General features: G+C 42.7%; 1 protein-coding gene across 4 annotated transcripts in view; it reads left to right on the forward strand.

The window, feature by feature from the left end:
• LOC116412109 (B-cell receptor CD22-like) overlaps nucleotides 1-5,419 on the forward strand; it is a 69,881-nt gene extending 64,462 nt beyond the window's left edge. For 3 of the 4 annotated variants that reach the window (XM_031905668.1, XM_031905666.1, XM_031905667.1), the window contains 3 exons: nucleotides 3,159-3,230; nucleotides 3,855-3,926; nucleotides 4,756-5,419. In XM_031905668.1, the coding sequence (XP_031761528.1) occupies nucleotides 3,159-3,230; nucleotides 3,855-3,926; nucleotides 4,756-4,788 (177 nt within the window). In that variant the 3' untranslated portion in view covers nucleotides 4,789-5,419. The remainder of the gene's footprint in view (nucleotides 1-3,158; nucleotides 3,231-3,854; nucleotides 3,927-4,755) is intronic. The other variant, XM_031905670.1, reaches the window with a different exon arrangement.
• The last annotated feature ends 7,084 nt before the right edge of the window (nucleotides 5,420-12,503 follow it).

Consider the following 12,503-nt stretch of genomic DNA (forward strand, 5'->3'; position numbering starts at 1 on the left):
TATACACACGTACTGTACACAAGTACTATACTTTATATGTTCTAAAGACTGACCCACTAGCTGAAATTAAATTGTTTTTTGTCACCTGACATCTATAATATCCCTATCCCCTACCCTAACAGATGGAGGGTAAGTTAACTTTTTCCCCCTGACAAAGCTCATTGTGCTTTTATATATTTGTTATTTGCACTTTCTATATTTCTTTTACTTTTGTCATTGCTTTTTTCATTTCTAGTTAGTTACAGTGGGGCCAATGTTGTGTATCAGTGCCAGTGTTATAGTGCCAGGGCCTGAATATCTGCCATCAGTGCCCACTGCTCCTCATGGCATATAATGTGCTGGTTTTGTATATAAAGACTGCGTCTCACTGCATATAATGTGCTGGTTTTGTATATAAAGACTGCGTCTCACTGCATATATCGTATTTTTCGCCGTATAAGACGCACTTTTTCTTCCCCAAAACTGGGGGAGAAAAGTTGGTGCGTCTTATATGACAAATACAACAAATATTGACTCACATATAGGTGCCCTGTTCCCCGTGCTCCTCATATTCCCCAGAGCGAAGCCGTGCGCACGCGCGCCCATGTACCCGCCGGCGGGTGCACAGGCGCACATGCGCACGGCTTCGCTCTGGGGAATATGAGGAGCACGGGGAACAGGGCACCTATATGTGAGTCAATATGGCAGCACGCTCCGGGGACTGTAGGCGCCTGTCAGTCCGGCGCGCTCGCAACTATATACTACAGCACCCAAGAACACACACCCCCCGTGGATGGACGGGCGCACGGCTTCACACTTAGGGGAAAATAAGGAGCACGGGGAACTTGTTGTGGCACCTATATGTGAGTATATAGTAGTAGTATATAGTTTACACACATTGTATGTGAGGAGCATGGGGACTGCATTGGGAGGGGAGTTTAGTGTACGATCTTAAGCTGTTGGTGATTTAGAACTGATTTATTTTGGGGGAAATATAGATGGTGATTCAAGAGCTTCAGGTTACTCAATTAATTTGGTTCAGAATCTTTTTTTTCTAGATTTTCCTCCTTTAAAATTGGGTGTCTTATATTCCGGAGCGTCTTATATGGCGAAAAATACGGTAATGTGCTGGTTTTGTATATAGAGACTGCGTCTCACTGTATATAACGTGCATGGGATGTCAGTACCTGCTGCCTCTCTCTCTATAAAGCTAACTTAAACCCATCTAAAGGGGAAGTTCACTTTTAAGTTAACTTGTAGTATGTTATAAAATGGCCTATTCCTAGCAACTTTGCAATTGGTCTTCCAAGTTAATTATAGTTTTTGAATAATTTGCCTTTCGCTTCTGCCTCTTTCCAGCTTTCAAATGAGGGTCGCTGACCAAAAAGTATTGCTCTGTGAGGCTACAGTTTTACTTTTCCATGCAGGCCCCTTAACTATTCATATTCCCATCTCTTGTTTAAACCACTACCTGGTATATAAGACCCTAGCAACCAGATAGCTGCTGAAATACCAAATGGAGAGCTGCTGAACAATAAGCTAAATAACCGAAAAACCATTAAAAATAAAAGAGGACCAATTGCAACTTGTCTCAGGATATCAATGTCTACATCATATTCAAAGTTAATTTAAAGGTGAACTACCCCTTGAAGCTAACTGATCACAAACACAAATGTATAAAATGAATGCTTTTACATACTAAGCATTTTAGGGTTAAAAAAAGCACCCCCACCCGCACTTTTGCACAGTATCCCTGGGAGTCAGTGGGAATGGCAAGAGGTAGTTGGGAGGTTAATTTTTTACACCAGCAGCGAATCCACTAAGTCTCACATTAGCTGTAGGTCAGTCTGTGTACGGGCCCATATTTAGCCTCCCCAAACAAAAAAGTCACCCTCCGCCTATGATAACAGGGATGCTAAAGAGAAGAAATGCTTATAGACAGTTACTGACACATACAGTAAATATACAGAACATACATTAGATGGGTGGAATCCAGATCTCCCTGATGATAAGGGGCAGGTGGGTCCGGGCCAGAAAAACACATCCAGCGCCGGGATTTCAAACCCGGGTGCCCCTAGGTCGCCCCCCATTCGCGCCCCGCGCATGTGCAAACAAACCCACCTCCCCCGTGCTGCGCCTAAGCAATCGCGCATGCGCGGGCATTTAAACTCCCATACGGAGCAGTGCGGAGAAGTCCCCATTGCTCCGTATGGGAGCAAAACGTCACAATTTTGTTGCGGCGGGGCGGCATGCCGCCCATAAATTTCTGCCGCCCTAGGCCCGGGCCTTTGTGGCCTCACCACAAATCCGGGCCTGAACACATCCTTAGCAGGTTGGGTGCCCTCACCCCACCCATGGTGCCATTATGGCCCACTTCTGCCTTCTCATGCCTGCCCCATTGGTAAGATGGGCAGATCAGACGTGGGTATATAAATACACTGGGTTGGTAGTGGGACAGTTGGGGTCTGTCGTGGGTCACTTTTCTCCCCAAACAGACCCAGAAAGTCACAGAAAGGGGGAGAGTCAGGAGTCTGGGGAGCGGAGACTGATATTCAGGTGAGAACATAACAGCTACATGTGTCTGATTAAAGGGACAGTAAACCCTAAAAAAGAATATGGATAGAAATGTTTAGCTATGTGTTTCTTGTACCAGCCCAATGTCACCAACGCTCTATAGAAATAAAGCCCCATGCCCCTGAAGATGCCCACAGTAGCTCTCCATCTTTTGCCCAACTACTGCACATGCTCAGTCTGCTCTTGGCTGATGTCAGTGACCTGAGCTTAGGGATCGACTCACAATATTCTTCTTTCCCCTGCCAGCTTGCTCTAGTCACTGCCTGTTCCCTATTGAACATGCATAGAAGCCAACCAATCACAGTCCTGTCTGGCTGCTCCCTAAAAAACTTAACTCCTGCTCTGGCACTTTGAGCTTGGGGTGAGACTTTAGCAGAATCCTTAAGTGTGGGCGGCCATGTTGTGACACTAACATGCAAATCATACTTATTGCCCCAGCTTGCTCATTATGTGCATGTGTATGAGAGCCCCAGCTCCCCAGGGCCAACAGCTTTAAGGTATGGAGATCTAAATTATGGAAAGAACCCTTATTAGGGAAACCCCAGGTCTGTGAGCATTCTGGATAATGTTCCTTATACCTGTATTTTGTTGATGTATTTTTACAGAAATCCCAGCCCACTGAGAGTCCCTACACTGCCCTACAGACAAGAGACACGGCCGTGTATTATATGATCGAGGTAAAATAAACTGGGGAGATATGATATTATTTCATCCCAAGTATGAATATGGGTTTAACATGTATGTTAAAGAGAGGAAATGCTTATAGACAGTTACTGACACATACAGTAAATATACAGAATATACATTAGATGTGTGGAATCCAGATCTCCCTGATGATAAGGGGCAGGTGGGTCTGGGCCAGAAGAACACATCCCCTGCAGGTTGGGTGCCCTCACCCCACCCATGGTGCCATTATGGCCCACTTCTGCCTTCTCATGCCTGCCCCATTGGTAAGATGGGCAGATCAGACGTGGGTATATAAATACACTGGGTTGGCAGTGGGACAGTTGGGGTCTGTCGTGGGTCGCTTTTTTGTCATTACTGGTTCCTTATCAATTTATTGAAATTTTTCTCGAGATTTAATTTGTTACTGAGTTATTATTTTAGCCACACCATCTAGTGTAGCCTCTTTATCATGCATTTGCCTGTAGCTGGGAGACCTGGCCTTTATGTGTGGAACTAATGGGCTACAGGATAGAGGGTGTTATGTATTAGGAATATCCTGAATCTGTATTGTTTAACTGTTAACTTCTAAATTATTAGGGATCAAAACCTATAATGTAGTCAATATGTTTCTGCAGAATCCCCAGGCCACTGAGAGTCTCTACACTGCCCTACAGACAAGAGACACAGCCGTGTATGAAGAAATCAAGGTAAAACACATTGGGCATATTTTATATTTTTCTATCCTATGAATAGGAATTGTATGGAAATACATTTCTCAGCATGTCAAGACTTAAAGGGGATGTAAACCCTGCAGCACAGCGCTGCTCAACCAAACGTTACTCAGCTGTTGCTGGACTACAAATCCCAGAATAATGTAACATATAATGACAATTGAGGCATGCTGGGAGCTGTAGTCCAGCAACATCAGGGTTGTATTCTTAAAGCAATATTGCACAATAAAACTTTTCCAAAATGTCTCCCTAAATCCCCAGGGCCACCGGCTGCATTAAAATGCAAGAAATCCCCCAATGAGAATCCCAGCTGATGTGAGTAAATCCGGCTCCCTGTTCTCTGTTCCTGCAATTGGAGTTGGGAGCAATAAGCACAGTTTCCCAGCACTGAACAAGTCTGTCCCTTTATCCCCATGTCTGATTCCTGGGCCATATAATGACGGGAAAAATGCCATCATTATCTCTATATATAAGGTACCAGCAAGGGGCCTGACACAGTGCTGGGAATCAGCATTCTCATTGGTCACTTCTCTTGCACTTGTAATGAGATGGTTGCTCAGTAGAATGCTCATTGGTGAATTATCTTGCATCTATAATGACGTTTTTTGACAACTTCTATAGAAAAACTAGGGGGCGCAGTGGGACAGCGTTAGACAGTGGGAGAATAAAATCATCTAAAGCAGTCTAAAAGCATTATGGATAATAGATCCCATACCTGTATTAGCATTACTTAGTTATACAAATTTTGCACCTTAGTGTTTGTACATTTAGGTTTGTACATTACTGTATTTCTTTTGTTTTTCAGCCACAAATCCATCAGCAGAACAGATCCAAATGAGCGCAACAAGGGGAGGCCGACCATTGAGCTGAGCGCATGGAAAACACAAAGCTCTGAGCTACCAACCCATTAGCTTCCTGCTGATTATTAGGCTAAAAATACATTTGGTAATATTTCTGCATAATAAAACCTTCACCCTCCATCAATAGCTTTATTCATGTAATGAGCAGAGGAACAGCACATCTGCTGCCTGCTATGGCCTTTGGGAGTTTAGAGCTCAGACTAGTTGCTCACACTCACTGGCATAACTAGTGTGTACTGGGCCCCCCCACAAACAATCTTGCCAGAGTTCCATACCCGGCCCCCACATCAGCATCTTCTGCCTGCCTGAGTCTTCCCTCCCCAGCCACCCTACTACTGTCCAGCAGAGAGGAAAAACTTACATTTATAGAGAGAGGAAGCAGCCCCACCGCCCCAGCCCCCCTTTTCCCTGGGCCCCCCTTAATCGCAGAGTATGTTTTATAGTTACGCCACCTGAGCACCCTGCCCTTCTTTATTCAGGTTTTATCTCACTTCTCTAATCCATTATACTATTAGTTGTTGGAATTTACATAACTGGCACAGGTAGGGGATCCCTTATCTAGAAACCTTATATGCAAAAATAATTCTATTTTTAAAAATGATTCCCTTTTTCTCTGTAATAATAAAACAATACCTGTACTTGATCCCAACTAAGATATAATTACCCCTTATTGGGGCAGAACAGCCCTATTGGGTTTATTTCATGGTTAAATGATTCCCTTTTTTCTGTAATAATAAAACAGTACCTGTACTTGATCCCAACTAAGATATAATTACCCCTTATTGGGGGCAGAACAGACCTATTGGGTTTATTTAATGGTTAAATGATTCCCTTTTCTCTGTAATAATAAAACAGTACCTGTACTTGATCCCAACTAAGATATAATTACCCCTTATTGGGGCAGAACAGCCCTATTGGGTTTATTTAATGGTTAAATGATTCCCTTTTCTCTGTAATAATAAAACAGTACCTGTGCTTGATCCCAACTAAGATATAATTACCCCTTATTGGGGCAGAACAGCCCTATTGGGTTTATTTCATGGTTAAATGATTCCCTTTTCTCTGTAATAATAAAACAGTACCTGTACTTGATCCCAGCTAAGATATAATTACCCCTTATTGGGGGCAGAACAGCCCTATTGGGTTTATTTCATGGTTAAATGATTCCCTTTTCTCTGTAATAATAAAACAGTACCTGTACTTGATCCCAACTAAGATATAATTACCCCTTATTGGGGGCAAAACAGCCCTATTGGGTTTATTTAATGGTTAAATGATTCCCTTTTCTCTGTAATAATAAAACAGTACCTGTACTTGATCGCAACTAAGATATAATTAATCCTTATTGGGGGCAGAACAGCCCTATTGGGTTTATTTAATGGTTAAATGATTCCCTTTTCTCTGTAATAATAAAACAGTACCTGTACTTGATCCCAGCTAAGATATAATTACCCCTTATTGGGGGCAGAACAGCCCTATTGGGTTTATTTCATGGTTAAATGATTCCCTTTTCTCTGTAATAATAAAACAGTACCTGTACTTGATCCCAACTAAGATATAATTACCCCTTATTGGGGGCAGAACAGCCCTATTGGGTTTATTTAATGGTTAAATGATTCCCTTTTCTCTGTAATAATAAAACAGTACCTGTACTTGATCCCAACTAAGATATAATTACCCCTTATTGGGGCAGAACAGCCTTATTGGGTTTATTTAATGGTTAAATGATTCCCTTTTCTCTGTAATAATAAAACAGTACCTGTACTTGATCCCAGCTAAGATATAATTACCCCTTATTGGGGGCAGAACAGCCCTATTGGGTTTATTTCATGGTTAAATGATTCCCTTTTCTCTGTAATAATAAAACAGTACCTGTACTTGATCCCAACTAAGATATAATTACCCCTTATTGGGGGCAGAACAGTCCTATTGGGTTTATTTCATGGTTAAATGATTCCCTTTTCTCTGTAATAATAAAACAGTACCTGTACTTGATCGCAACTAAGATATAATTAATCCTTATTGGGGGCAGAACAGGGCAGGGCCTCTTTACCCCTTTCATAGGTCAGTATTAGTATGTAGTCAGTAGGTTTGCCTCATACATTGCCCATACAGTGCTGCTGAATATAGCGCTTTATATTATACACATGGTATTAATAATAATATGCTGAATATAACTAATAAAGCTGCTGCTTGCTGGTCACTGGAGATCCCGGTTCCCTATGGAAGACAGGGAAGGGCCACACATGACACTAGAGCGCAGGGCAGGTACCTGAGAGATGATGAGATCTCTGGCTTCAATGGAAATCCCAAGTCATTTCCCAGTTCTGGATCAATTTACCTGCTATAAAGTAATGTTATGTTCTGCTGCTGCTGGATTAATTACATATGGGGGATAGTGGCATGCAGTGTATTGTACAGAGTTAGAGGAACAATTAAACACCACAACATTATTGCCTTATTACTGTGTCCAATACATTTATTTATTTGCAGTTTTTTTCTGGGCAAATGTGTGCAGATCTGCTTGTTTGATAATATTGTCTCCCCCCCCCAGCCAACATTAGTTCATGTGGGGGGTATGCAGGTTACTTGAGGGAAGACCATGGCCCTATGGGTTAAATGATGAACATAGAACCCTGTCAGTGAGGCCAACGTTTGGGCCACCTACAGGCCAATATGTATATGGCAAGCGTCAGTCTTCTCTATGTAACAGGAGGCTTAGCTGTGCCGTATAATCATATCCCAACAGGGTCCCTTTCCCTGATCTGATCCTGAGAAACACCTGATTCAGTTCTCTCTGAAAGGCAAATGATCAATTTTACATGCATTTTTAATTACTGTAGGTTTACTTACCCTTTAAGACTTCTCCGGTAACAGTTCCAAATAACAGGGGAATGGAAAGGAACAAACCAACACAGGCAAAGAGGGAAACTCATTTTTAAATATATTTGAAAAAAACAAACAGTAAAAATATGAAATCAAGTGAAATAAAATGTGAGGGGAACTATTTGTGAAAGTGAATTCCCCATTTAGAACATCCGACTGGTTTCTCTCACGGAGATTATACCCAGACATGAGAGACTGTAATAGTTCCACTGGTTGTATAGTATGGATACAGCTTCATATTAATAGCTATAAATCCCAACCTGATTGTATACTGATTGGTTTAATCAATTAGAGTGTGATTTATACCATGTATATACAGTATATATATATATATGTGTGTGTAAATTACCATTTTGTCTGTGAGCCTATGATTACATGCTGGGTAAGCATAAAACGTGTTAGGCTTTGTACATGGGGTTTATTTTAACGGATTGTAATAAAGTGATTATTTTCTAACTTTGGTATCGTGTCAGATTTATATTATGTAGGTGTTTCCCTCTTTGGCCACTAGAGGGTATAGTTTGCACCTTGTATAGTTTTGATCCATAGCGATACTAATTTAATTGACTATCCCAGGTTTTGGCTTTTGAGGAGAATAAATCCCAGTTTTGTCTCAAAAATACTAGCAGGGGTATGGGAGAAGCAGAGCCCACAGTCGGGGGGAGGGGACAGGGACCCCGGACCATAGGGTGGCTGTGAACCGGGCCCCGCCGAAGATTTTTTTTGTGGTTTTTGTTACGCCTCTGAATACTAGGGCACTGTATATGAGGAGTAGGACTTGAGAGCTGAAGAAGCCAAAAATCCCTCCAATGTTAATGTAAAGGAGAACCTGTCTGTTCCCACAATGGAGCCCCATCCCAGCATTACTGACAGGCCCCCCACACTCTGACACAACTTACATTAACTGTGTAACACCCCTAACTAAACCGAGAAACATGAACAAGTGCTCACAGCAAACTTGCAACTCCTTATACTGTATATAGTTTGCATAAACAGTTTCCAGGACTACATATCCCAGCATGCCTCAGTGCTGAGGACCTGGCTTGATAAGAAAAGGCACAAAATGGTGTGAGGACCAGATTTCTGGACTATAAAAATCGGAGAAAAGGGTATGCTGAGGAGAAATTGCTGACTGCCGACTGGCTGCTGACTGCCTGCTGTACCTGCTTTGAGTGGAAGAGCTGCCAGAGGGGAGAGAGGCCTGCAGGGATCCTGGCCCAGGAGAAGCTGCTACAGGTATACGCTTACGCTGCTCTCCCAGCTTGGGACTCGCACCTGTAACAGAGCTATCAGTGCCAGCCAGAAAGGGAGCAGGGGAAGCTGCCGCTGTTGGTAGGAAAGCCCCAGGCTGACAGGCTGCTCAGAGGCCCAGGGGATTACAGAGCTGCCTGCGTCCCATCTGAGCTCTGCTACTAAAGGTGATACAGTGATTTAGGCACAGACTGTGAGTAACCTGCAGCACTACTCACTATTGGGGAACTGTGTATTATTAACCCATCTGTTGCTGAACTATACTCTCTGCCGAGTGACTTCTCACCTGGAAGGAAAGTGTTTCCTCACTAAGTCGTCAGAGTTATACTGCTAACCGGCAAATGAAAGGAACAGTGTCATTGGCCAATAACTTAAACTCAATAAGGGCCCCAATGTGCACAAATCATCTGGGACTGTGACAGGGGAATAAGCTAAAGGATTTAGCACATATTATAGTTTAATATTTGCTGCATACTCTATAACAGCAATTTAAATTGTGTTATTGTTCTTTGGTATAGTATTATATATATATTGCTTTAATATTTTCAGTTATAGTCAGATCCCTGCTGATTGTTTGTTACACATACTAAAGCAAAGGGATCTTATTGTTACCATTATTGTGGTCAGTCATTGGGGTGTCACTGAGCATGCTGGGGTTACCCATATATATTAGTCTCACCCAAGGGTGGGCTACAACTGTACCTACATAAATAAAAGTTGCCCCATTTACCCAAGGTTTCCCACTAAATGCGAGGGTGCCAGAGTTGTATCACACGTAACAATTTTTTAAAACTTTTGTACAAGGATCCACAGTCACACAGGGCACATTCTTCAAACAGAGGCGCCTCAATATCCACGGTGTATAGATGGCAAATTGCATTCAAACTGGTTAAATACACATCACCGACTACAGCTAGTCTCAAGTATTTACTTGTGTTGCCCTTCCTTCTGTCCATTTGCCCCTTTCCACCTTCAGCTGGGGTTATAAATGTGTACACAGGGCTGTGTATGATGATGTAGGGGGAGGATCGGAGGATTTCTACCCAGTTTCCAGAATGTTGAAAACTGGGCAGAAGGTTTTGACCCAGAAAGCCCTTTTAAAAAACAGGTTGCTGGATCAAACCAGACAGGTGGCAACCCTACCTTCAGCCTCCAGTACCTTTCCCTTAAGCAGGGTCTCATACCCCCTTATACAGGAATTAACCCAACGGTACCAGCTTTGCCAGGTGCTTTCTACTGGGTCCCTCTGAACACCTTCTTAGGAATTAGGCTTTAAGCACAATAGGGTCCTTCCCATACCCTGCACTATCCACTTGGGCCCTAACTTGTGGGGTACCTGCTGGGGTACTAACCCCTTCTCACTCCTGGGTGGGGCACAGGCTGCCCATACTAGCTGTTCTCTCTGCATCTCATCTAAGGTTGCCAACTTTTCTGGGAAAAAATACCGGCCTTCCTATACATTTTTCTCTATTAATAACATTGGCATCAAGCATCATTTTTACCAGCTAGGTCAGTAAAATACCAGCCAGGCGGCACCCCTACTCTCACCCCACAAATTACCCCTCTCCTGCCTAAACCTGGCAGCTTCCCCACCCAGGGTGCTACTGCTTTTATTCTGAGCCCAGTACCTCGGGCTCCCAATTGCTTCCTTAGATGTTTCTGTTGACCAAAGGGGACAATGCCCATCCCTTCCTTCCTTTTATACCCTTAGGGCCCCTCCCTCTTTGATAGAATATTCACAGGGAGATTCCTTTTTGGTGACTTGTAATTACTCCTTTTAAAGGAAAAGTAAGTAAAAAAATCTATTCTACCCTGCTCCAATAATTGCCCTATCCTGCACACCATTTATTACTTTGAATGCTTTATTAGAAAATACCTGCTAAAACTTGGCTTCCGGTCATTTGAAATAAGGTGATACGGCGATGCAGGGGAAGCATCCACTATGCAATGATCGATTGATCGATCCTAGCCTGACTCCTTCCTTTATAGAAGAAAGGCTAGGATCGATCAATCAATGGTCGCATAGTGGATTCTTTCCTGCAAATGCTGGGAAACTGTGCTTATTGCTCCCAACTCCAATTGCAGGAACAGAGAACAGGGAGCCGGATTTACTCACATCAGCTGGGATTCTCATTGGGGGATTTCTTGCATTTTAATGGGGATTTGGGGGAAAGATTTATTGTGCAATATTGTTGCCATGTTGTTACTTTGTTAGACCATCTTTTATAAGATTTGGCTTCTGCACATGCTCAGTTTGCTCTGGGCTGCTGTTGAGAGGCGGAGCTTGGGGAACATAGTAAATTATCAAAACAGCACATCAGGTAATATCTTCCATAGAAGCTGATTAATAATAAGAACCATAATATGCAGGCTGCACTGGTTCCTGTGTTGCCATGTAATGTAATGTGGGGTTTAGTGTTTTTGCATTGTTTAATGAAACATTTCCCAGCTCTCCAGAGCCAGTGGCTGCATAAATATGCAAAATACTCCCCCAATGAGAATCCCAGCTGATGTGAGTAAATCCGGCTCCCTGTTCTCTGTTCCTGCAATTGGAGTTGGGAGCAATAAGCACAGTTTCCCAGCACTGAACAAGTCTGTCCCTTTATCCCCATGTCTGATTCCTGTGCCATATAATGATGGGAAAAATGACATAATTATCTCTATATGTAAGATAATATCAAAATGGCTGATATAGTGCTGGGAACCTAATTAGCATTCTGATTGGTCAATTCTCTTGTGTATATAATTTTTTCTTCAACCTCTATAGAGAACTAGGGGGAATCTAAAGATTAATCCATAAATGATACTGGCCAAATTATTCCATTGGCACAGAGACACAGGTGCATCATGGGTACAGGTACATATAAACTAGTGCTGCCCTATTATACACATTGGGTCTAGCAGAAAACTATTGTACTTTCTAAACAAAAAAAGAGCTTCTGGATACAATCATTCTACAAATAACTTACACACACACAGCCTATTTATTATAGTGAGAGCACAAACTCTGAACTGAGTGTCAGTCACTTTGGGAAGGAACATAGTGTTAGTGCAGAGGTTCCCCTGTACATATCATGTTGTTCTGCCTATACACCTACTGGCACAGTTTGGCCTCTCCCCGTGTGTAATGCACACAAACCCCCATGCAACTGCTTCATAAACACTGAATTCAGTTTTTCTAAGTTCTGTCAATGTTTCCATCCTTTCTAACAAGGTGGAAAGAAAAGACACACAATAAGGATTCAGCTAAAGTCTCGCCCCAAGCTCAAAGTACCAGAGCGGGACTTAAAAGACAACTAAAGTCTAAAAAAAGAATATGGCTAGAAATGTTTAGCTATGTGTTTTGAGCCCCTGTACCAGCCCAAAGCCAGTAACACTCTATAGAAATAAAGCCCCATGCCCCTGAAGATGCCCACAGTAGCTCTCCATCTTTTGCCCAACTACTGCACATGCTCAGTCTGCTCTTGGCTGATGTCAGTGTCCTGAGCTTAGGGATCGACTCACAATATTCTTTTCTCCCCTGCCGGCTTGCTCTAGTCACTATTAAACATGCATA

The sequence above is a fragment of the Xenopus tropicalis genome, chromosome 7, assembly GCF_000004195.4.
Source record: "Xenopus tropicalis strain Nigerian chromosome 7, UCB_Xtro_10.0, whole genome shotgun sequence".
NCBI classification, from domain to species: domain Eukaryota; kingdom Metazoa; phylum Chordata; class Amphibia; order Anura; family Pipidae; genus Xenopus; species Xenopus tropicalis.